Raw genomic sequence first — 26,817 nt, 5'->3', positions numbered from 1 at the left:
CTAGACAGTCAGGTTACAGACCATGTAGCTAGGATCCCTAGACAGTCAGGTTACAGACCATGTAGCTAAGACCCCTAGACAGTCAGCTTACAGACCATGTAGCTAGGACCCTAGACATAACAGTCAGGTTACAGACCATGTAACTAGGACCCCTAGACAGTCAGGTTACAGACCATGTAGCTAGGCCCCTAGACAGTCAGGTTACCCCGACCATGTCAGCTAGGACCCCTAGACAGTCAGGTTACAGACCATGTAGCTAGGATCCCTAGACAGTCAGGTTACAGACCATGTAGCTAAGACCCCTAGACAGTCAGCTTACAGACCATGTAGCTAGGACCACTAGACATAACGACAGGTTACAGACCATGTAACTAGGACCCCTACCAGTCAGGTTACAGACCATGTAGCTAGGCCCCCTAGACAGTCAGGTTACAGACCATGTAGCTAGGACCCCTAGACAGTCAGGTTACAGACCATGTAGCTAAGACCCCTAGACAGTCAGGTTACAGACCATGTAGCTAAGACCCCTAGACAGTCAGGTTACAGACCATGTAGCTAGGCCCCTAGACAGTCAGGTTACAGACCATCAGCTAGGACCCCTAGACAGTCAGGTTACAGACCATGTAGCTAGGACCCTAGGTTACAGACCATGTAGCTAGGACCCCTAGACAGTCAGGTTACAGACCATGTAGCTAGGACCCCTAGACAGTCAGGTTACAGACCATGTAGCTAGGCCTAAGAGGTAGAGTATCAGTAGGCTAGTTATTGGTTTCATAACACAAGTCGTATTCGGTGGAAGTTATAGTTTTAAGAAAGTATTTGAAAAAAATGTAAAGTCAATTTAAATTGACAGGAAGTAGACAAAGTAAAGTTATTTACGTCGTTATAGGGAAGAGGTAATTGTGTCACACCTTCTCCCGCTCTTCCCCCGCTCCCCATCATTACACACTCCTACCATCACCATTACACACTCCTACCATCACCATTACACACTCCTACCATCAACATTACACACTCCTACCATCACCATTACACACTCCTACCATCACCATTACACACTCCTACCATCACCATTACACACTCCTACCATCACCATTACACACTCCTACCATCAACATTACACACTCCTACCATCACCATTACACACTCCTACCATCACCATTACACACTCCTACCATCACCATTACACATTCCTACCATCATCATTACGCACTCCTACCATCATCGTTACGCACTCCTACCATCACCGTTACGCACTCCTACCATCACCGTTACACACTCCTACCATCACCGTTACGCACTCCTACCATCACCATTACGCACTCCTACCATCACCATTACGCACTCCTACCATCACCATTACTCACTCCTACCATCATCATTACTCACTCCTACCATCATCATTACGCACTCCTACCATCACCATTACGCACTCCTACCATCATCATTACGCACTCCTACCATCACCATTACGCACTCCTACCATTATCATTACACACTCCTACCATTACGCACTCCTACCACCATCATTACACACTCTTACCATCACCACTACACACACCTGCCTTTCCCCGTCACGCGCATCAGCGATTATTGGACTCACCTGGACTCAATCACCTCTGTCATTACCTCCCCTATATCTGTCTGGTTCCCCCGCTCTGTTCCCTGCTTCTGCATGAATGTTCACATGTTCTTGTTGTTCGTGCTGACGCTGTTCCTGTCCTGTTCCCTGTCTGTTCCGGATTAAATGTCTGACCCCCTGTACCCGCTCCTCATCTCTCGGCTTCGGTCTTTACAAGTTGAACCAATAACAGCTTGTTGTATTCAAGAAAGTCTTATGGGTTGGAAGCGATTGAAGATTTAAGGAAGTATTTTTAATGTACTGAACAAAAATATAAACGCAAAGCTATATAGCTCTTTTTTATTTCAGCTCATGAAACCAACACTTTACACGTTCCGTTTCTGTTATTGTTCAGTATAAATTATTTAAAAATTCATTTAAAAAAATAGACAAAGTTTTTTATTTTTTTATTTAAAAAGTAATTGTCGTTGATTTGGAGAGGAAACGTCCCTGAACTTTACTACAGTTGATCTGAGAGTTCTATATCATGATGTCGTTAACACTAAAGGTTCCAATTGCACTTTTAAGACAAACTACACCCCTTGTTTTCTCTGTTCCGTTGTGTTTTCAACAGGGCACTTTACAGTCATTTCCAATGGTCTGCGAATAAACTTAGAATCAGCTATTGGAAATGACTGTAAAGTCCTTTTAAAAAAAAAAAAAAAAACGGAAAGGAACAGAGAGATGTAGCTTGTTTGAGCTTGTCAGCTGACCCAGAATGTGTCTTATCATCCTAGCATGTGTCTTATCATCCTAGAATGTGTCTTATCATCCTAGCATGTGTCTTATCATCCTAGCATGTGTCTTATCATCCTAGCATGTGTCTTATCATCCTAGCATGTGTCTTATCATCCTAGCATGTGTCTTACCATCCTAGCATGTGTCTTATCATCCTAACATGTGTCTTATCATCCTAGCATGTTTCTTATGTTTCTTATCATCCTAGCATGTGTCTTATCATCCTAGCATGTGTCTTATCATCCCAGCATGTGTCTTATCATCCCAGCATGTGTCTTATCATCCCAGCATGTGTCTTATCATCCTAGCATGTGGCTTATCATCCTAGCATGTGTCTTATCATCCTAGCATGTGTCTTACCATCGTAGCATGTGTCTTACCATCCTAGCATGTGTCTTATCATCCTAACATGTGTCTTATCATCCTAGCATGTTTCTTATGTTTCTTATCATCCTAGCATGTGTCTTATCATCCTAGCATGTGTCTTATCATCCTAGCATGTGTCTTACCATCCTAGCATGTGGCTTATCATCCTAGCATGTTTCTTATCATCCTAGCATGTTTCTTATCATCCTAGCATGTGTCTTATCATCCTAGCATGTGTCTTATGTTTCTTATCATCCTAGCATGTGTCTTATCATCCTAGCATGTGTCTTATCATCCTAGCATGTGGCTTATCATGCTAGCATGTGTCTTATCATCCTAACATGTGTCTTATCATCCTAACATGTTCTGTAGAAGAGGTATTGATGAGTCTAAATCTTAAATATTAAGCTTACTTTACCGCAGTGGAATACTGTGCTATTTGCGACAAAACATATATATTTTCCACCCAAAATATATCCTAGAAAAAGAGGCCCTCAGATTTCGGCAATGATCTTTAGGTTTATTTAGGGACAAATAGACATCTCAAATTGATACCCAGGGAGGGTTGGATGAGAAAATATCTTATCAGAGTAACAATGTTGTCTTCTCTCCTCTCTCTTTCTCACTCTCTGTCTCTCACAGTCTGTCTCTCACAGTCTGTCTCTCTCTCTCTCCTCTCTCTCTCTCTCTCTCTCTCCTCTCTCTCTCTCTTTCTGTCTCTCTCTCCCTCTCCTGTCTCTCTCTCTCTTTCTCTGTCTCTACTCTCTCTTTCTCTCTGTGTCTCTCTGTGTCTCTCTGTGTCTCTCTCTCTCTCTCTCTGTCTCTCCCTCAGCCTGGCTCAGCAAACAGCAGTATAATGAGCAGCATTCAGAGGGAGGTGAATATTATTCAGGCCAGCCAGCAGGGTGCGTTGGCAGTTTGCCCTACAGCAGCACCACATATTATTTTATTTGATCTTTTGATCAACAACATATTTCATTCAGACTACGGTGTTTGATGTGAGTGATAGATAAACATTTGGTTTATTTGCTTCAGATTGACAAAATCCATACATTTTGATTGTTTGTTTGAGAAGGGGGGGATTTTGTTTTGAATGAGCACTTTTCTTTTGAAAAAAAAAGAAAAGAAAAGACGGATCGGTAAGAAATTCGAAAGAAATATGTATTGGACGTGGCTGTGGGCCAGTTGTTTTCCTGCTTGGTGCAACCTCAGCAGCGCCCTGTCGTGACGTCCCAGAAGTTTAAAGTGGGCCGCGCTCTGCTCAGCGGGAGGAGAGGAGACGTACTGCCGAGAAGGGAGGGATGCTTCTCATCTCTTCGCTGTTACACACATACTTGTATCTTGAACTGACTTCGGTACATTTGTTCTTCTTCTCCTTTCTCTACCATACACTAAATCTTCTCGAAAGTCCATATACAACATTGCTCAATTTTTATTTCTGCCTTGATAAGCGTATTTATGTTGTCTGTTGCCTTGTAGTTCAATCACCTAACGTTACCAGAGGACGGACCTTCCTGACCATTAACAGTTACTTTCAAGTCGTCGATAAGAATCTCACATCTTCAAACGGTAAGTTGCTTTTTTTTAAAAAGCTCTTATCCTTTTAATGTTTTCATGTATATCTGATTTTGATCAACATTTTCTGTGAGATAAACGCCTGCTTTGTGGTCTGTGTTTAGTCGGGCAGTAATATACAGCATGCCCTGAGACGAGGAGGTGGTGAGAATGGGATATTCATTCAGTCTGTCAGCATTTTCTTTACGTTTTATCTCTCGGTTTCGTATTTAAAATGTAAACAAATGATAGACTGATTTGTTGTTTTTTGCGTTCTGCACAGTTATGAATAATACGATTCACTCAGAGATGACTGACAACTCTAGTTCAGAACGAGTATCTACTTTAAATTGCACCGAATGTCTGTCCAAGCGTTCTAGTATATTAATTAAAATATCCCGCATGATGTATTGGAATATAACTTGATTCTGGCTACAAAATAGACTAGAATATGGGGATAGATTTCCCATGTGCCCGTAACCATAGCCGCGGGAACTACGGGTGCTGCATCACTCCTGAAGAACCAAAACAATAACCCCCTGTCTCCTCGTTCTGGGAAAAAGTCTCAGTACCCACAACCCCAAACATCTTCTAGCGGCTATGCCTTTAACGTGCGAACTACACTGCCCATGTTGGGTGCACGAGACTACATGTTATTCAATCATTTCTCCAACACCGCTTTAGCACGTTAACGAAGCGTCTGCGTAGTCAAGCTCTAAAATAGAACTTGGTTCAATTTGAGAGGCTTCACGGCTGCAAGTCCTTTCCTTATTGGATGTAGGTGCGGCAAGTAGACTGTCGGCTAGAAGCGCTGGGACAGTAACCGTAAGGTTGCTGGATCGAATCCCTGAGCAGATAAGGTAAAACATCTTCCGTTTTGCCCCTGAGCGAGGCAGTTAACCCACTGTTCCCCGGGCGTGGATGAATGCGGGAGACACATGTCAGGCATTCAAATCCACGTGGTTGCTTGAAAGAGGAACATCAAAGATAACTAACTAAAAACAGGGATTTCGGTCATTGGAGTAGAGAAACACACCATTTTTTGTATGATCCTTGGTCAAAATTCTACATTGAACGAATTTAAAAGGGGTCCATATGCATGATCCGGTAAAATAATAACCCAATGTTTTCCCAGGACAAACTGCTAGCAACAGCTATCTATCTTAGTGTCTTTTGAACCTGCCCCCAAAGGAATATAGTTGGTTTACAGTTGGTTTTGATATTTCTAACCTGCATGTCATGGATGCAGGTGTGTCGCCGGCGTTGCCATGGTGTTAGTGTTAATCCTGAGCAATTTGTGACTGTATTTTCGTTAGGTTGCAAAGGTTGCAATTTCGCCATTTAAAAACGGTCACACGGGCATTTTTCAGCTCTAACGCCAGGTTAGGCAATTTGCCTGTCTTATATCAGCTCGCTTCTGCTCAGATGGCGGGGGTGGAATGGGAGGGGCTCACATGGGAGGGGCTCAGATGGAGGGGGTGGAATGGGAGGGGCTCAGATGGGAGGGGTGTGTCTCTAAAAACGTGATCTAAAATGCATTTAATTTTTAAAATTTTTAATCTATTTTAATTTGCTGATAGGGATATTTTAATCCAACCAACAGCTGGTTTTAGTGGTAACGTGGTTGATTATGGTATGAATTCTGACAGCTGAAACACAGCCTACATCCAGCCGTACACTGCCCATATGCCCATGGAACAAGAGTAGCCTAACGTGCTTTTTGTTGCCGCCCCCCCATGTTTTAATTTTCAATTTAATTTTTTTAATTTTTAATTTAAAAACCAAGCATAGTCCCCCTTCCTCAATGAAGGCTGTTTTCTGCACTACCCAATTCAGTGGTGAAGCTGTCGATAAAGGGTTTGGCTCCTGAGAAATAAATCTCAATCCCCAAAATCTTTATTAAAATATAAACTTTCATAGGAGTAAAACAGTGAGCCGACATTCCCCCTTTTTAAAAATATTATTTTTTAAATATCTGCATTGTAGGCAGATTATTTTAACCATACAGGGTCCTGTTTTGGACGTGTGTAGAAACCCTCTCCAAGATGTAGGCTACGTCGTGTCCATTGTCCATCAGGAGACGAGAGATGAGAACCTCGTGTTTAGAAGTTATCCGTAACCCGTAACAATGGCATGTTCTGAATCCCTCCCTTAGTCCTACTATAACGAAGGTTATAATATTATAATACAATGCCTGTCTTCTTCTTTTATTTTTATATCCTGGTGATTTTATGATGTCATTACTTTTTTATATGTATTTATAGTTGTTGTTAAAGATAAAATAAAAATACAGATTACTTTTTTTTTTTCATTTAATTTTATTACGACCAAACTTATTAGAATGATTCACCAGCCTGGTTTTACGGGGACAACGTCCGTGGTGAGAATGCAATGCGACGTATGGAGATGTGTGAATGAGATCTGATCTGATAGATGGTTCTGATTGGGTTCATAAAACACAGGCCTATCGGGGAGCAGTATAACAGTTAGTGGATAAAACACAGGCCTATCAGGGAGCAGTATAACAGTTAGTGGATAAAACACAGGCCTATCAGGGAGCTGGATAACAGTTAGTGGACATTCTCTCTCTTTATATTGGATCTTTGTCCAGCTACTGTGGATGTGCTGTAAAACCCTCTGTAGTCCGTGTTGTTTAATATTATATGGTCACGGGGAGAAATGATGGCGCCTGTAAGTGTGACAGTATTTAAAACAAGTTGTTGTTTTGTTTATAATTACTTGTTCTCTTTTTGTTTTTTGACAATGTTTGGCATGTCCATGCTCAGCCATAATGCCATTTACAGCGGGCCTAGACCCTATATCAGTGGGAATGCTGTGTAGTCCTAGACCCTATATCAGTGGGAATTTTATGTAGTCCTAGACCCTATATCAGTGGGAATGCTGTGTAGTCCTAGACCCTATATCAGTGGGAATGTTATGTAGTCCTAGACCCTATATCAGTGGGAATGTTATGTAGTCCTAGACCCTATATCAGTGGGAATGCTGTGTAGGCCTAGACCCTATATAAGTGGGAATGCTATGTAGGCCATGCCCCTATATCAGTGGGAATGCTATGTAGGCCTAGACCCTATATCAGGGGGAATGCTATGTAGGCCATGCCTCTATATCAGTGGGAATGCTATGTAGGCCATGCCCCTATATCAGTGGGAATGCTGTGTAGGCCATGCCCTTATATCAGTGGGAATGCTGTGTAGTTATAGCCTCTATATCAGTGGGAATGCTATGTAGGCCATGCCTCTATATCAGTGGGAATGCTGTGTAGGCCATGCCCCTATATCAGTGGGAATGCTATGTAGGCCTAGACCCTATATCAGTGGGAATGCTGTGTAGGCCATGCCTCTATATCAGTGGGAATGCTGTGTAGGCCATGCCTCTATATCAGTGGGAATGCTATGTAGGCCATGCCCCTATATCAGTGGGGATGCTGTGTAGTCCATGCCCCTATATCAGTGGGAATGCTATGTAGGCCATGCCCCTATATCAGTGGGAATGCTGTGTAGGGAATGCTATGTAGGCCATGCCCCTATATCAGTAGGAATGCTATGTAGGCCTAGACCCTATATCAGTGGGAATGCTATGTAGGCCATGCCTCTATATCAGTGGGAATGCTATGTAGGCCATGCCCCTATATCAGTGGGAATGCTATGTAGGCCTAGACCCTATATCAGGGGGAATGCTATGTAGGCCATGCCTCTATATCAGTGGGAATGCTATGTAGGCCATGCCCCTATATCAGTGGGAATGCTATGTAGGCCATGCCTCTATATCAGTGGGAATGCTGTGTAGGCCATACCTCTATATCAGTGGGAAAGCTACGTAGGCCATGCCTCTATATCAGTGGGAATGCTATGTAGGTCATGCTTCTATATCAGTAGGAATGCTGTGTAGGCCATGCCCCTATATCAGTGGGAATGCTATGTAGGCCTAGACCCTATATCAGTGGGAATGCTGTGTAGGCCATGCCCCTATATCAGTGGGAATGCTATGTAGGCCTAGACCCTATATCAGTGGGAATGCTGTGTAGGCCATGCCCCCATATCAGTGGGAATGCTATGTAGGCCTAGACCCTATATCAGGGGGAATGCTATGTAGGCCATGCCTCTATATCAGTGGGAATGCTATGTAGGCCATGCCCCTATATCAGTGGGAATGCTATTTAGGCCTAGACCCTATATCAGTGGGAATGCTGTGTAGGCCATGCCTCTATATCAGTGTGAATGCTATGTAGGCCATGCCTCTATATCAGTGGGAATGCTATGTAGGACATGCCTCTATATCAGGGGGAATGCTATGTAGGCCATGCCTCTATATCAGTAGGAATGCTGTGTAGGCCATGCCCCTATATCAGTGGGAATGCTATGTAGGCCTAGACCCTATATCAGTGGGAATGCTATGTAGGCCTAGACCCTATATCAGTGGGAATGCTATGTAGGCCTAGACCCTATATCAGTGGGAATGCTATGTAGGCCTAGACCCTATATCAGTGGGAATGCTATGTAGGCCTAGACCCTATATCAGTGGGAATGCTATGTAGGCCTAGACCCTATATCAGTGGGAATGCTATGTAGGCCATACCTCTATATCAGTGGGAAAGCTACGTAGGCCATGTCTCTATATCAGTGGGAATGCTATGTAGGTCATGCCTCTATATCAGTAGGAATGCTGTGTAGGCCATGCCCCTATATCAGTGGGAATGCTATGTAGGCCTAGACCCTATATCAGTGGGAATGCTGTGTAGGTCATGCCTCTATATCAGTAGGAATGCTGTGTAGGCCATGCCCCTATATCAGTGGGAATGCTATGTAGGCCTAGACCCTATATCAGTGGGAATGCTGTGTAGGCCATGCCCCTATATCAGTGGGAATGCTGTGTAGGCCATGCCCCTATATCAGTGGGAATGCTATTTAGGCCTAGACCCTATATCAGTGGGAATGCTGTGTAGGCCATGCCTCTATATCAGTGTGAATGCTATGTAGGCCATGCCTCTATATCAGTGGGAATGCTATGTAGGACATGCCTCTATATCAGGGGGAATGCTATGTAGGCCATGCCTCTATATCAGTAGGAATGCTATGTAGACCATGCCCCTATTTCAGTGGGAATGCTATGTAGTCCTAGACCCTATATCAGTGGGAATGCTGTGCCCCTATACGGTATCAGTGGGAATGCTGTGTAGGCCATGCCCCTATACGGTATCAGTGGGAATGCTGTGTAGGCCATGCCCCTATACGGTATCAGTGGGAATGCTGTGTAGGCCATGCCCCTATACGGTATCAGTGGGAATGCTGTGTAGGCCATGCCCCTATACTGTATCAGTGGGAATGCTGTGTAGGCCATGCCCCTATACGGTATCAGTGGGAATGCTGTGTAGGCCATGCCCTCTATACGGTATCAGTGGGAATGCTGTGTAGGCCATGCCCCTATACTGTATCAGTGGGAATGCTGTGTAGGCCATGCCCCTATACTGTATCAGTGGGAATGCTGTGTAGGCCATGCCCCTATACGGTATCAGTGGGAATGCTGTGTAGGCCATGCCCCTATACGGTATCAGTGGGAATGCTGTGTAGGCCATGCCCCTATACTGTATCAGTGGGAATGCTGTGTAGGCCATGCCCCTATACGGTATCAGTGGGAATGCTGTGTAGGCCATGCCCCTATACGGTATCAGTGGGAATGCTGTGTAGGCCATGCCCCTATACGGTATCAGTGGGAGTGTCTTAGAACAATATGGACTGAAAGTGTCTTCAAGTTCATGTATTTAACAAAGAGATTTATATATATATCTATTCAAAAAAATATATAAAAATATCTATAAAACGGACTCACATTGGAATTGGAGTTCCAACGCAATATATAAAAGACCGTAAATACACAACTTGAAACAACCACATATTTCGCCATGGAGTACGTTCTGATTGGCCAGTGAGGGGCATATCATCGCCATGGAGTACGTTCTGATTGGCCAGTGAGGGGCATATCATCGCCATGGAGTACGTTCTGATTGGCCAGTGAGGGGGGGGTATCATCGCCATGGAGTACGTTCTGATTGGCCAGTGAGGGGCATATCATCGCCATGGAGTACGTTCTGATTGGCCAGTGAGGGGCATATCATCGCCATGGAGTACGTTCTGATTGGCCAGTGAGGGGCATATCATCGCCATGGAGTACGTTCTGATTGGCCATCGACAAACCTACTACTTGTTTAATCATCAAAAACCCAGAGCGCCGATAATTGGGCTTTATTATTTTGGACAGATTTCTTTGCGCAAGTGAGTGGAACCTCTCACTTTGCCTCTTCCTCTCTGGTCTCAGTTCCACACCCCCCAATAAATAAGCGACATCATCAACAAACAGCAGATTTCAGGTAGATTTCTCTCTGTAAAAATGTGTCAATGAATAAAGTGATAGACACTTAAGTCTATCGGACACACCTTCCATGCACATTCCTGAATGTGTCCCCATTCTGCAGTGACTGCCTACGGAGGGACAAAATATCTCAATCTGTCTTCAGAAAGTAAATTGTCTTGGAGTTAGTTGATGTTGATTACAACCGACAGAGGAGTCAAGTGTTCCTGTTATGAGGTGGTATAGTTGTCCTTCAAACCGGCCCCGGAGGGAGAAGAAGGGAAATCGAATCACTATTGATTTTTCTTTTTTAGGACCCTGATCGTGTTTTAATGTGCAGTGTTATTATCAACCACTAGAGGGTGATGAAGTGCCAGCTAAATGCAGGTTAATAACAGACACAGGAGGATGTGAGCCAACATCGTCAACATGGCATCCCCAACACACCAAGTTTTCATTTCCAAGCCTTAGTAAGCCCTCATGTTTTCTCACGAGAAAAGGTTTCCATGGGGTAGAGTAACGAGCACGTTCAGCATTTACCTCTTGGTACCTCGTGATTATTATGGGGTTTTCAGCTGCCCAAAAAGAACATGGCTTTACTTACCTGCTCTTTTTAACAGTTTACATAAGCCAGGAAAGGAGCCTATCATTTTGGCCTGAGGAACCAGAAGGTTTAGTCTTTGGTCTTGAGGAATGGGGGGGTCTTCTCTAAAAGGTTTAGTCTGTGGTCTTGAGGAATGAGGGGGGGGGGGTCATCTCTAAAAGGTTTAGTCTGTGGTCTTGAGGAATGAGGGGGGTCATCTCTAAAAGGTTTAGTCTGTGGTCTTGAGGAATGAGGGGGGTCATCTCTAAAAGGTTTAGTCTGTGGTCTTGAGGAATGAGGGGGGTCATCTCTAAAAGGTTTAGTCTGTGGTCTTGAGGAATGAGGGGGGTCATCTCTAAAAGGTTTAGTCTGTGGTCTTGAGGAATGAGGGGGGTCATCTCTAAAAGGTTTAGTCTGTGGTCTTGAGGAATGGGGGTCATCTCTAAAAGGTTTAGTCTGTGGTCTTGAGGAATGGGGGGTCATCTCTAAAAGGTTTAGTCTGTGGTCTTGAGGAATGAGGGGGGTTTAGTCTGTGGTCATCTCTAAAAGGTTTAGTCTGTGGTCTTGAGGAATGAGGGGGGTCATCTCTAAAAGGTTTAGTCTGTGGTCTTGAGGAATGGGGGGTCATCTCTAAAAGGTTTAGTCTGTGGTCTTGAGGAATGGGGGGTCATCTCTAAAAGGTTTAGTCTGTGGTCTTGAGGAATGGGGGGGGTCATCTCTAAAAGGTTTAGTCTGTGGTCTTGAGGAATGGGGGGATCATCTCTAAAAGGTTTAGTCTGTGGTCTTGAGGAATGGGGGGTCATCTCTAAAAGGTTTAGTCTGTGGTCTTGAGGAATGGGGGGAATGGGGGGTCTTCTCTAAAAGGTTTAGTCTGTGGTCTTGAGGAATGGGGGTCATCTCAAAAGGTTTAGTCTGTGGTCTTGAGGAATGGGGGGTCATCTCTAGAAGGTTTAGTCTGTGGTCTTGAGGAATGGGGGGTCATCTCTAAAAGGTTTAGTCTGTGGTCTTGAGGAATGGGGGGGTCATCTCTAGAAGGTTTAGTCTGTGGTCTTGAGGAATGGGGGGGTCATCTCTAAAAGGTTTAGTCTGTGGTCTTGAGGACTGGGGGGGGTCATCTCTAAAAGGTTTAGTCTTTGGTCTTGAGGAATGAGGGGGGTCATCTCTAAAAGGTTTAGTCTGTGGTCTTGAGGAATGAGGGGGGTCATCTCAAAAGGTTTAGTCTGTGGTCTTGAGGAATGAGGGGGGTCATCTCTAAAATGTTTAGTCTGTGGTCTTGAGGAATGGGGGGAGATCATCTCTAAAATGTTTAGTCTGTGGTCTTGAGGAATGAGGGGGGTCATCTCTAAAAGGTTTAGTCTGTGGTCTTGAGGAATGGGGGGGGTCATCTCAAAAAGGTTTAGTCTGTGGTCTTGAGGAATGAGGGGGGGTCATCTCTAAAATGTTTAGTCTGTGGTCTTGAGGAATGGGGGGGTCATCTCTAAAAGGTTTAGTCTGTGGTCTTGAGGAATGAGGGGGTCATCTCTAAAAGGTTTAGTCTGTGGTCTTGAGGAATGAGGGGGGTCATCTCTAAAAGTTTTAGTCTGTGGTCTTGAGGAATGAGGGGGGTCATCTCAAAAGGTTTAGTCTGTGGTCTTGACGAATGAGGGGGGGGGATCATCTCTAAAATGTTTAGTCTGTGGTCTTGAGGAATGGGGGGGATCATCTCTAAAAGGTTTAGTCTGTGGTCTTGAGGAATGGGGGTCATCTCTAAAAGGTTTAGTCTGTGGTCTTGAGGAATGGGGGTCATCTCTAAAAGGTTTAGTCTGTGGTCTTGAGGAATGGGGGTCATCTCTAAAAGGCTTAGTCTGTGGTCTTGAGGAATGGGGGGGGTCGTCTCTAAAAGGTTTAGTCTGTGGTCTTGAGGAATGGGTGGGGGTCATCTCTAAAAGGTTTAGTCTGTGGTCTTGATGAAGGGGGTCATCTCTAAAAGGTTTAGTCTGTGGTCTTGAGGAATGGGGGTCATCTCTAAAGGTTTAGTCTGTGGTCTTGAGGAATGGGGGTCATCTCTAAAAGGTTTAGTCTGTGGTCTTGAGGAATGGGGGGGGGGGTCATCTCTAAAGGTTTAGTCTGTGGTCTTGAGGAATGGGGGTCATCTCTAAAAGGTTTAGTCTGTGGTCTTGAGGAATGGGGGGGTCATCTCTAAAAGGTTTAGTCTGTGGTCTTGAGGAATGGGGGGTCATCTCTAAAAGGTTTAGTCTGTGGTCTTGAGGAATGGGGGGGTCATCTCTAAAAGGTTTAGTCTGTGGTCTTGAGGAATGGGGGGGGTCATCTCTAAAAGGTTTAGTCTGTGGTCTTGAGGAATGGGGGGGTCATCTCTAAAAGGTTTAGTCTGTGGTCTTGAGGAATGGGGGGGTCATCTCTAAAAGGTTTAGTCTGTGGTCTTGAGGAATGGGGGGGGGGTCATCTCTAAAAGGTTTAGTCTGTGGTCTTGAGGAATGGGGGGTCATCTCTAAAAGGTTTAGTCTGTGGTCTTGAGGAATGGGGGGGTCATCTCTAAAAGGTTTAGTCTGTGGTCTTGAGGAATGGGGGGTCATCTCTAAAAGGTTTAGTCTGTGGTCTTGAGGAATGGGGGGGTCATCTCTAAAAGGTTTAGTCTGTGGTCTTGAGGAATGGGGGGTTTAGTCTGTGGTCATCTCTAAAAGGTTTAGTCTGTGGTCTTGAGGAATGGGGGGGGGGTTCATCTCTAAAAGGTTTAGTCTGTGGTCTTGAGGAATGGGGGGGGGTCATCTCTAAAAGGTTTAGTCTGTGGTCTTGAGGAATGGGGGTCTCTCTAGGAAGGTTTAGTCTGTGGTCTTGAGGAATGGGGGGGGTCATCTCTAAAAGGTTTAGTCTGTGGTCTTGAGGAATGGGGGGGTCATCTCTAAAAGGTTTAGTCTGTGGTCTTGAGGAATGGGGGGTCATCTCTAAAAGGTTTAGTCTGTGGTCTTGAGGAATGGGGGGGTCATCTCTAAAAGGTTTAGTCTGTGGTCTTGAGGAATGGGGGGGTCATCTCTAAAATGTTTAGTCTGTGGTCTTGAGGAATGGGGGGTGGGTCATCTCTAAAAGGTTTAGTCTGTGGTCTTGAGGAATGGGGGGTCATCTCTAAAAGGTTTAGTCTGTGGTCTTGAGGAATGGGGGTCATCTCTAAAAGGTTTAGTCTGTGGTCTTGAGGAATGGGGGTCATCTCTAAAGGTTTAGTCTGTGGTCTTGAGGAATGGGGGGGGGGTCGTCTCTAAAAGGTTTAGTCTGTGGTCTTGAGGAATGGGGGTCGTCTCTAAAAGGTTTAGTCTGTGGTCTTGAGGAATGGGGGGGTCATCTCTAAAAGGTTTAGGGGGAGGGGGAGGGCACCAAGCGATGCTGGCATATATCAGTCCACTACATGATACACCACACAACATATCACACATATATCAGTCCACTACATGATATACAACACCACACAACACAACAGCACACATCACACGTAATTAATTCCACTATCGCAATAAAATAAATAAATAGTAATTTACGTTGTGTTTCTGAAGGACTGGTGTGGTTTCTATTGTCCTGTAAGCTCTATTGTCATCTATCCCTTGTTTTCTTTGGTGCAAATAAATAAATAATAAATAAATATGAAGGTAACTTTGGAATAACATTTTTTAAATGTATTATTTCAAATTAAACAAATTGTTCTTTTCATGAGTTTATGTTACTGTTTATGCCCCTCAAATTTAACTCTGGTTCTCCAAGCCCGTTCCACTCCCTTTTGTCATTGTCTCCATCTAATCAGGGACTGATTTAGACCTGGGACACCAGGTGGGTGATTCCCCTCTAATCAGGGACTGATTTAGACCAGGGACACCAGGTGGGTGATTCCCCTCTAATCAGGGACTGATTTAGACCTGGGACACCAGGTGGGTGATTCCCCTCTAATCTGGGACTGATTTAGACCAGGGACACCAGGTGGGTGATTCCCCTCTAATCAGGGGCTGGTTTAGACCTGGGACACCAGGTGGGTGATTCCCCTCTAATCAGGGGCTGGTTTAGACCTGGGACACCAGGTGGGTGATTCCCCTCTAATCTGGGACTGATTTAGACCTGGGACACCAGGTGGGTGATTCCCCTCTAATCAGGGACTGGTTTAGACCTGGGACACCAGGTGGGTGATTCCCCTCTAATCAGGAACTGATTTAGACCTGGGATACCAGGTGGGTGATTCCCCTCTAATCAGGGACTGATTTAGACCTGGGACACCAGGTGGGTGATTCCCCTCTAATCAGGGGCTGGTTTAGACCAGGGACACCAGGTGGGTGATTCCCCTCTCATCAGGGACTAGACCTGGGACACCAGGTGGGTGATTCCCCTCTAATCAGGGACTAGACCTGGGACACTAGGTGGGTGATTCCCCTCTAATCAGGGACTAGACCAGGGACACCAGGTGGGTGATTCCCCTCTAATCAGGGACTGATTTAGACCTGGGACACCATGTGGGTGATTCCCCTCTAATCAGGGACTGATTTAGACCTGGGACACCAGGTGGGTGATTCCCCTCTAATCAGGGGCTGGTTTAGACCAGGGACACCAGGTGGGTGATTCCCCTCTCATCGGTGACTAGACCTGGGACACCAAATCAAATCAAATCAAATTTTATTTGTCACATACACATGGTTAGCAGATGTTAATGCGAGTGTAGCGAAATGCTTGTGCTTCTAGTTCCGACAATGCAGTAATAACGAACAAGTAATCTAACTAACAATTCCAAAAAAAACTACTGTCATACACAGTGTAAGGGGATAAAGAATATGTACATAAGGATATATGAATGAGTGATGGTACAGAGCAGCATAGGCAAGATACAGTAGCTGATATCGAGTACAGTATATACATATGAGATGAGTATGTAAACAAAGTGGCATAGTTAGTGGCTAGTGATACATGTATTACATAAGGATGCAGTCGATGATATAGAGTACAGTATATACGTATGCATATGAGATGAATAATGTAGGGTAAATAACATTATATAAGGTAGCATTGTTTAAAGTGGCTAGTGATATATTTACATCATTTCCCATCAATTCCATTATTAAAGTGGCTGGAGTTGAGTCAGTGTCAGTGTCAGTGTGTTGGCAGCAGCCACTCAATGTTAGTGGTGGCTGTTTAACAGTCTGATGGCCTTGAGATAGAAGCTGTTTTCAGTCTCTCGGTCCCAGCTTTGATGCACCTGTACTGACCTCGCCTTCTGGATGATAGCGGGGTGAACAGGCAGTGGCTCGGGTGGTTGATGTCCTTGATGATCTTTATGGCCTTCCTGTGACATCGGGTGGTGTAGGTGTCCTGGAGGGCAGGTAGTTTGCCCCCGGTGATGTGTTGTGCAGACCTCACTACCCTCTGGAGAGCCTTACGGTTGTGGGCGGAGCAGTTGCCATACCAGGCGGTGATACAGCCCGACAGGATGCTCTCGATTGTGCATCTGTAGAAGTTTGTGAGTGCTTTTGGTGACAAGCCTAATTTCATCAGCCTTCTGAGGTTGAAGAGGCGCTGCTGCGCCTTCTTCACGATGCTGTCTGTGTGAGTGGACCAATTCAGTTTGTCTGTGATGTGTATGCCGAGGAACTTAAAACTTGCTACCCTCTCCACTACTGTTCCATCGATGTGGATAGGGGGTGTTCCCCTCTGCTGTTTCCTGAAGTCCACAATCATCTCCTTAGTTTTGTTGACGTTGAGTGTGAGGTTATTTTCCTGACACCACACTCCGAGGGCCCTCACCTCCTCCCTGTAGGCCGTCTCGTCGTTGTTGGTAATCAAGCCTACCACTGTTGTGTCGTCCGCAAACTTGATGATTGAGTTGGAGGCGTGCGTGGCCACGCAGTCGTGGGTGAACAGGGAGTACAGGAGAGTGCTCAGAACGCACCCTTGTGGGGCCCCAGTGTTGAGGATCACCGGGGTGGAGATGTTGTTGCCTACCCTCACCACCTGGGGGCGGCCCGTCAGTAAGTCCAGTACCCAGTTGCACAGGGCGGGGTCGAGACCCAGGGTCTCGAGCTTGATGACGAGCTTGGAGGATACTATGGTGGGTGATTCCCCTCTAATCAGGGACTGATTTAGACCTGGGACATCTGGTGGGTGATTCCCCTCTAATCAGGGACTGATTTAGACCTGGGACACCAGGTGGGTGATTCCCCTCTAATCAGGGACTGATTTAGACCTGGGACACCAGGTGGGTGATTCCCCTCTAATCAGGGACTGATTTAGACCTGGGACACCAGGTGGGTGATTCCACCTCTAATCAGGGACTGATTTAGACCTGGGACACCAGGTGGGTGATTCTCCTCTAATCAGGGCCTGATTTAGACCTGGGATACCAGGTGGGTGATTCCCCTCTAATCAGGGACTGATTTAGACCTGGGACACCAGGTGGGTGATTCCACCTCTAATCAGGGACTGATTTAGACCTGGGACACCAGGTGTATGTAATTGATTATCAGGTAGAAGAGAAAACCAGCAGGCTCCAGACCTCGTAGGGTAACAGTTGAATACCTGTGGACTATAATGTAAAAAAATCAAAACAACAAAAAACACTAAAATTCAAGTAGTCAAGCTATTTTATATAGTGCCTTTTGTTACAACTGTGACACAGAAAGCCTATGTGTTCGAACACGGTAACAGCTTCCTTTTATAAAAACAAATACATCAACCGCGAAGACGCATGGTGAAATGATGAAAACATCAGTAGCCCAAATATAATTATAAGCACCAAGTGTTAATAAATGTTTTTTTTGTGGAAATCAGCACAAAACCAATAATGAGATTCAAATGAATGTAAGTGGCAATATGACAGCAGTCAGTCCAACAAAACAAAAAAAAGTCAATTATTGTTAACTTGTGCTTAGTGCTTAGATGGCGTGTGTCTTCACGCGATGTCATCAGTTGGAGCATGTCCAAGTCACATAAACTTGGAAAGCTAGTGAGTGTGTTGATGATGGGTTTGCTCTCTCAGTCATGATAAATCGTCCCCTGTAGCATTCTGGCTTCTATTCAAACAAACCTTTCCCTTCCTCTCTCCGGTGTCACAGTTTCAGTTTGGTGGTGGCGCAGGCCTCTGAGGTCCTCGGTTCAGGCTTAGGCTCAGAATCAGAATAATAATCATCAGGGATGTAACGATTAGTTTCTTCCTCGGTCGCCTAAAGTCGTTTTTGATTCAGATCGTTGTAGCTAACGCTAACGCGGCACGTGCATCCATTTGTATCGGTCTTCCTTGATTCAGATCGTTGTAGCTAACGCTAACGCGGCACGTGCATCCCTTTGTATCGGTCTTCCTTGATTCAGATCGTTGTAGCTAACGCTAACTTGCTTTCCGTTCTAAATCACGCTCTCACCGTTCTCACCTGCTCTGACCACTGTCATTTACCATCTGTAAACTGCTCTGACCACTGTCATTTACCATCTGTAAACTGCTCTGACCACTGTCATTTACCATCTGTAAACTGCTCTGACCACTGTCATTTACCATCTGTAAACTGCTCTGACCACTGTCATTTACCATCTGTAAACTGCTCTGACCACTGTCATTTACCATCTGTAAACTGCTCTGACCACTGTCATTTACCAACTGTCATTTACCATCTGTAAACTGCTCTGACCACTGTCATTTACCATCTGTAAACTGCTCTGACCACTGTCATTTACCAACTGTCATTTACCATCTGTAAACTGCTCTGACCACTGTCATTTACCATCTGTAAACTGCTCTGACCACTGTCATTTACCAACTGTCATTTACCATCTGTAAACTGCTCTGACCACTGTCATTTACCATCTGTAAACTGCTCTGACCACTGTCATTTACCAACTGTCATTTACCATCTGTAAACTGCTCTGACCACTGTCATTTACCATCTGTAAACTGCTCTGACCACTGTCATTTACCATCTGTAAACTGCTCTGACCACTGTCATTTACCATCTGTCATTTACCATCTGTAAACTGCTCGACCACTGTCATTTACCATCTGTAAACTGCTCTGACCACTGTCATTTACCAACTGTCATTTACCATCTGTAAACTGCTCTGACCACTGTCATTTACCATCTGTAAACTGCTCTGACCACTGTCATTTACCATCTGTAAACTGCTCTGACCACTGTCATTTACCATCTGTCATTTACCATCTGTAAACTGCTCTGACCACTGTCATTTACCATCTGTAAACTGCTCTGACCACTGTCATTTACCAACTGTCATTTACCATCTGTAAACTGCTCTGACCACTGTCATTTACCATCTGCAAACTGCTCTGACCACTGTCATTTACCAACTGTCATTTACCATCTGTAAACTCCTCTGACCACTGTCATTTACCATCTGTAAACTCCTCTGACCACTGTCATTTACCAACTGTCATTTACCATCTGTAAACGGCTCTGACCACTGTCATTTACCATCTGCAAACTGCTCTGACCACTGTCATTTACCATCTGTAAACTGCTCTGACCACTGTCATTTACCATCTGTCATTTACCATCTGTAAACTGCTCGGACCACTGTCATTTACCATCTGTAAACTGCTCTGACCACTGTCATTTACCAACTGTCATTTACCATCTGTAAACTGCTCTGACCACTGTCATTTACCATCTGCAAACTGCTCTGACCACTGTCATTTACCAACTGTCATTTACCATCTGTAAACTCCTCTGACCACTGTCATTTACCATCTGTAAACTCCTCTGACCACTGTCATTTACCATCTGTAAACTGCTCTGACCACTGTCATTTACCATCTGTAAACTCCTCTGACCACTGTCATTTACCAACTGTCATTTACCATCTGTAAACGGCTCTGACCACTGTCATTTACCATCTGCAAACTGCGGATAATCTGACCACTGTCATTTACCAACTGTCATTTACCATCTGTAAACGGCTCTGACCACTGTCATTTACCATCTGCAAACTGCTCTGACCACTGTCATTTACCAACTGTCATTTACCATCTGTAAACGGCTCTGACCACTGTCATTTACCATCTGCAAACTGCTCTGACCACTGTCATTTACCAACTGTCATTTACCATCTGTAAACGGCTCTGACCACTGTCATTTACCATCTGCAAACTGCTCTGACCACTGTCATTTACCATCTGTAAACTGCTCTGACCACTGTCAGAGCAGTTTACAGATCACTGCACCTGTACTTAGCCTATCAGTAAACAGCCCATCTATCTACCTACCTCATCCCCATACTGGTATTTATTTATTTATTTAGCTCCTTTGCACCCCAGTATCTCTACCTGCACATTCATCTTCTGCCGATCTACCATTCCAGTGTTTAATTGCTATATTGTAAGTACTTCACCACCATGGCCTATTTATTTCCTTAACTTACCTCATTTACACTCACTGTATATAGACTTTTCTTTTGTTCTACTGTATTATTGACTGTATGTTTGTTTTGCTCCATGTGTAACTCTGTGTTGTTTGTGTCACACTGCTTTGCTTTATCTTGGCCAGGTCACAGTTGTAAATGAGAAGTTGTTCTCAACTGGCCTACCTGGTTAAATAAAGGGAACTTGTTCTCAACTAGCCTACCTGGTTAAATAAAGGGAACTTGTTCTCAACTAGCCTACCTGGTTAAATAAAGGTGAAATAATAAAAAAATTCCCCTCGCTCGTCAACTCTTTTCTCCCCTGTCATACTTTACAACATTTATTTAATCTCTTCTATGTTTTATCAACTGAGTCACCTCTAGGTCAGTAATAAGACTGTAACAGGATAATCAGCCAAGTCACATCTGGGTCAGTAATAAGACTGTAACAGGATAATCAGCCAAGTCACCTCTGGGTCAGTAATAAGACTGTAACAGGATAATCAGCCAAGTCACCTCTGGGTCAGTAATAAGACTTTAACAGGATAATCAGCCAAGTCACCTCTGGGTCAGTAATAAGACTTTAACAGGATAATCATTGGACAGAGGAGAAGGCAGAGTAATACTTATCCTGTCATGTTTGGGTCGGCAGGTAGCCTAGTGGTTAGAGGGTAGAGGTGGCAGGTAGCCTAGTGGTTAGAGTGTAGAGGTGGCAGGTAGTCTCGTGGTTAGAGGTTGGGAATAGTAACCTAGAAGGTTACTAAAAATCTGTCGTTCTGCCCCTGAACAAGGCAGTTAACCCACTGTTCCTAGAATTTGTTCTTAACTGACTTGCCTAGTAAAATAAATAGATGTGAACCATTCTAGAGTTAATTCTAGGGGAGTTTTTCCTAGCCACCGTGCTTCTACACTTGCATTGCTTGCTGTTTGGGGTTTTAGGCTGGGTTTCTGTACAGCACTTTGAGATATCAGCTGATGTACGAAGGGCTATATAAATACATTTGATTTGATTTGATTCAGGGTCAGGATGGAGAAGGCAGAATAATCCTTATCGTGAAGAAAAGCTTGTGGGAAAAATCCCTGGAATAGATAAATGGTTATTTTGGTTTAAGGCCAAATCTATAACCAAAATCTCTAATTTTGGGGGATAGTGGTATTTAGAGAACATGGTGACAACGAGTTGATTTCACATATACATCCACCACTGCCCCCTTTTTCAGTCTGTCACACCTGAAGATGTTGTAATGTCAATGTCCTTATCCGGGATGGAGTATTTTAGCCCTGTCTCGTGTCCTCGCATCCAGATATCAAGAAGGTCCATCTCTGACATCAAACTTTGTACGTTGATAAAAAACCCTCTACGTGATTTGAAAAAACAGCGGTGGTATCCATATTTATGGTCTTTGAAATAACTGGACGACTCTACCACAGTGGGCTTCCCAAATGGGAACTAACAGAGCTAACAGAGGAATTCAAATTCATGGTCGCAAGATTATTACTGACAATCCCCCTGGGAATCTGGCTATCTGTAGCAGTACGATGATAATGCTGTGAAATAGTGGGAATGGGAAGAACTTCCTGATTAGGGTTAGGCATTTACTTTATATTTTATTTTCTTGTTTTTATTGAAGAACAAACAACAACAAAAAATTATAAATTAAACAACATAAAAAATAAATAAATATGGTCTGGATAGGAACAAGCACACATCATACTTTCCTCAGATTAGTTTTCATCAGATTAGTTTTTCATCAGATTAGTTTTCATCAGATTAGTTTTCATCAGATTAGTTTTTCATCAGATTAGTTTTCATCAGATTTGTTTTCATCAGATTAGTTTTCATCAGATTAGTTTTCATCAGATTAGTTTTCATCAGATTTGTTTTCATCAGATTAGTTTTCATCAGATTAGTTTTCATCAGATTAGTTTTCATCAGATTAGTTTTCCCCAGATTAGTTTTCATCAGATTAGTTTTCATCAAATGAGTTTTCATCTGATTCGTTTTCATCTGATTCGTTTTTCCTCAGATTAGTTTTCATCAGATTAGTTTTCATCAGATTAGTTTTCATCTGATTAGTTTTCATCAGATTAGTTTTTCCTCAGATTAGTTTTCATCAGATTAGTTTTCATCAGATTAGTTTTCCTCAGATTAGTTTTCATCAGATTAGTTTTCATCAGATTAGTTTTCATCAGATTAGTTGTCATCAGATTAGTTTTTCCTCAGATTAGTTTTCATCAGATTAGTTTTCCTCAGATTAGTTTTCATCTGATTAGTTTTTCCTCAGATTAGTTTTCATCAGATTAGTTTTCATCAGATTAGTTTTCCTCAGATTAGTTACAGTAATCTTTGAATTAGACACAATGTTCAAGTACGAAACCCATTTTGTCCCAGTATTCCTGACCTCTCTCCTGTTGAGTTCTTAAAGCAAAGGTCATACGCTCCATGTGGTGTATCTCTTCTACAATGTCTATCCATTGTGTCATTGTGGGAGGGTCTTTTTGTAGCCATTTCCTAGTGATAGCCTTTTTACTGGAACCAGTAGGACCTTAAAGAGGTACTTTTCTCTATTGTGTAAGTTGTCAGGTATTTCACCCAAATACAAAATAAATTTATTATTTCTCCCCCAGTAAGTTTCAATTGCGGGACAGGACCGAAAGATATGAGCGAGAACCGCCCGTGATAGCCCGCATTTTTCTCCAACAAGGGTGTTGTTAATCCAAGCCATGTTTTTTACTTAGGTCCTGGAAGTTATCTAGGTCCCCATTCCTTATAATTGTACTGAATGATGTGATCCCTTTCTGCGTCCATTGTTTAAACCTGCTGTCCTGAGTTGCAGGGATGAAGCTGGGGTCTTATGTGGGCCAATTCAGCAGTTTGATCTCTCTGTCTAAATGAATTTGCTTAACTACCCTTAACCATGTCGTAAGAGAGAAAGTAATCCACAAATATTTGTCTATTGTACATTTCTATTACCATGACCTTATTACTCAGAACTGACTGTATGGGTATCTCTGTCAAAGTAGTCTCGCCGGCTTTCCATTTGGATTCATATTCTGAATTGCACCAACACACCAGAGGTCTCAATTGGACTGACACGAAATAGTATTTTAGGTTTGGTAAGGCCACTCGCCCCCCCTGTTTTTTGGTAATTGTAATGTTGTATATCTAGTTCTTGGTCTCTTACTGTTCCAGATAAACCTTGATATCTGTTTATCCCTAAACTGTTAGTTTCTATGGGCAGTGGCTGGAACAAATACATTCACCTCGGCAGGATCTTCAGTCACCTCGGACAGGATATTCAGGCACCTCGGCAGGATATTCAGTCACCTCGGACAGGATATTCAGTCACCTCGGACAGGATATTCAGTCACCTCGGACAGGATATTCAGTCACCTCGGACAGGATATTCAGTCACCTCGGACAGGATATTCAGTCACCTCGGCAGGATATTCAGTCACCTCGGGCAGGATATTCAGTCACCTCGGGCAGGATATTCAGTCACCTCGGGCAGGATATTCAGTCACCTCGGACAGGATATTCAGTCACCTCGGACAAGATATTCAGTCACCTCGGGTAGGATATTCAGTCACCTCGGACAGGATATTCAGTCACCTCGGGCAGGATATTCAGTCACCTCGGCAGGATCTTCAGTCACCTAGGACAGGATATTCAGTCACCTCGGCAGGATATTCAGTCATCTCGGACAGGATATTCAGTCACCTCGGACAGGATATTTAGTCACCTCGGACAGGATATTTAGTCACCTCGGACAGGATATTCAGTCACCTCGGGCAGGATATTCAGTCACCTCGGACAAGATATTCAGTCACCTCGGCAGGATATTCAGTCACCTCGGACAGGATATTCAGTCACCTCGGGCAGGATATTCAGTCACCTCGGACAGGATATTCAGTCACCTCGGGCAGGATATTCAGTCAACTCGGCGGGATCTTCAGTCACCTCGGCAGGATCTTCAGTCACCTCGGACAGGATATTCAGTCACCTCGGCAGGATATTCAGTCACCTCGGCAGGATCTTCAGTCACCTCGGGCAGGATATTCAGTCACCTCGGCAGGATATTCAGTCACCTCGGACAGGATATTCAGTCACCTCGGACAGGATATTCAGTCACCTCGGACAGGATATTCAGTCACCTCGGACAGGATATTTAGTCACCTCGGACAGGATATTCAGTCACCTCGGACAGGATATTCAGTCACCTCGGACAGGATATTCAGTCACCTCGGACAGGATATTCAGTCACCTCGGACAGGATATTCAGTCACCTCGGCAGGATATTCAGTCACCTCGGGCAGGATATTCAGTCACCTCGGGCAGGATATTCAGTCACCTCGGGCAGGATATTCAGTCACCTCGGGCAGGATATTCAGTCACCTCGACAGGATATTCAGTCACCTCGGACAAGATATTCAGTCACCTCGGGTAGGATATTCAGTCACCTCGGGCAGGATATTCAGTCACCTCGGGCAGGATATTCAGTCACCTCGGCAGGATCTTCAGTCACCTCGGACAGGATATTCAGTCACCTCGGACAGGATATTCAGTCACCTCGACAATATATTCAGTCACCTCGGACAGGATATTCAGTCACCTCGACAGGATATTCAGTCACCTCGGACAGGATATTCAGTCACCTCGGCAGGATCTTCAGTCACCTCGGACAGGATATTCAGTCACCTCGGCAGGATATTCAGTCATCTCGGACAGGATATTCAGTCACCTCGGACAGGATATTTAGTCACCTCGGACAGGATATTTAGTCACCTCGGACAGGATATTCAGTCACCTCGGGCAGGATATTCAGTCACCTCGGACAAGATATTCAGTCACCTCGGCAGGATATTCAGTCACCTCGGACAGGATATTCAGTCACCTCGGGCAGGATATTCAGTCACCTCGGACAGGATATTCAGTCACCTCGGGCAGGATATTCAGTCACCTCGGACAGGATATTCAGTCACCTCGGGCAGGATATTCAGTCAACTCGGCGGGATCTTCAGTCACCTCGGCAGGATCTTCAGTCACCTCGGACAGGATATTCAGTCACCTCGGCAGGATATTCAGTCACCTCGGCAGGATCTTCAGTCACCTCGGGCAGGATATTCAGTCACCTCGGCAGGATATTCAGTCACCTCGGACAGGATATTCAGTCACCTCGGACAGGATATTCAGTCACCTCGGACAGGATATTCAGTCACCTCGGACAGGATATTTAGTCACCTCGGACAGGATATTCAGTCACCTCGGACAGGATATTCAGTCACCTCGGACAGGATATTCAGTCACCTCGACAGGATATTCAGTCACCTCGACAGGATATTCAGTCACCTCGACAGGATATTCAGTCACCTCGGCAGGATATTCAGTCACCTCGGGCAGGATATTCAGTCACCTCGGGCAGGATATTCAGTCACCTCGGGCAGGATATTCAGTCACCTCGGGCAGGATATTCAGTCACCTCGGACAGGATATTCAGTCACCTCGACAAGTTATTCAGTCACCTCGGGTAGGATATTCAGTCACCTCGGACAGGATATTCAGTCACCTCGGGCAGGATATTCAGTCACCTCGGCAGGATCTTCAGTCACCTCGGACAGGATATTCAGTCACCTCGGAGGATATTCAGTCACCTCGGACAATATATTCAGTCACCTCGGACAGGATATTCAGTCACCTCGGACAGGATATTCAGTCACCTCGACAGGATATTCAGTCACCTCGGACAGGATATTCAGTCACCTCGACAGGATATTCAGTCACCTCGGACAGGATATTCAGTCACCTCGGACAGGATATTCAGTCACCTCGGCAGGATATTCAGTCACCTCGGCAGGATATTCAGTCACCTCGGACAGGATATTCAGTCACCTCGGCGGGATCTTCAGTCACCTCGGACAGGATATTCAGTCACCTCGGCAGGATATTCAGTCATCTCGGACAGGATATTCAGTCACCTCGGACAGGATATTCAGTCACCTCGGCAGGATATTCAGTCACCTCGGACAGGATATTCAGTCACCTCGGCAGGATATTCAGTCACCTCGGACAGGATATTCAGTCACCTCGGACAGGATATTCAGTCACCTCGGACAGGATATTCAGTCACCTCGGACAGGATATTCAGTCACCTCGGACAGGATATTCAGTCACCTCGGACAGGATATTCAGTCACCTCGGACAGGATATTCAGTCACCTCGGACAGG

The 26,817-nt window shown here is 44.6% G+C and overlaps 1 protein-coding gene across 1 annotated transcript in view; it reads left to right on the top strand.

The window, feature by feature from the left end:
- The first annotated feature begins 4,009 nt into the window (after positions 1-4,009).
- The window catches only part of megf11 (multiple EGF-like-domains 11), a 184,530-nt gene continuing 161,722 nt past the window's right edge, over positions 4,010-26,817 (top strand). The window contains exon 1 of the mRNA XM_042327617.1: positions 4,010-4,294. Within this exon, the coding sequence (XP_042183551.1) occupies positions 4,027-4,294 (268 nt within the window). The 5' untranslated portion in view covers positions 4,010-4,026. The remainder of the gene's footprint in view (positions 4,295-26,817) is intronic.

Source organism: Oncorhynchus tshawytscha, linkage group LG01 (assembly GCF_018296145.1).
Source record: "Oncorhynchus tshawytscha isolate Ot180627B linkage group LG01, Otsh_v2.0, whole genome shotgun sequence".
In the NCBI taxonomy this organism is placed as follows: domain Eukaryota; kingdom Metazoa; phylum Chordata; class Actinopteri; order Salmoniformes; family Salmonidae; genus Oncorhynchus; species Oncorhynchus tshawytscha.
The sequence above is the reverse complement of the archived record's forward strand: the minus strand, read 5'-3'. Positions and strand labels throughout refer to the sequence as shown.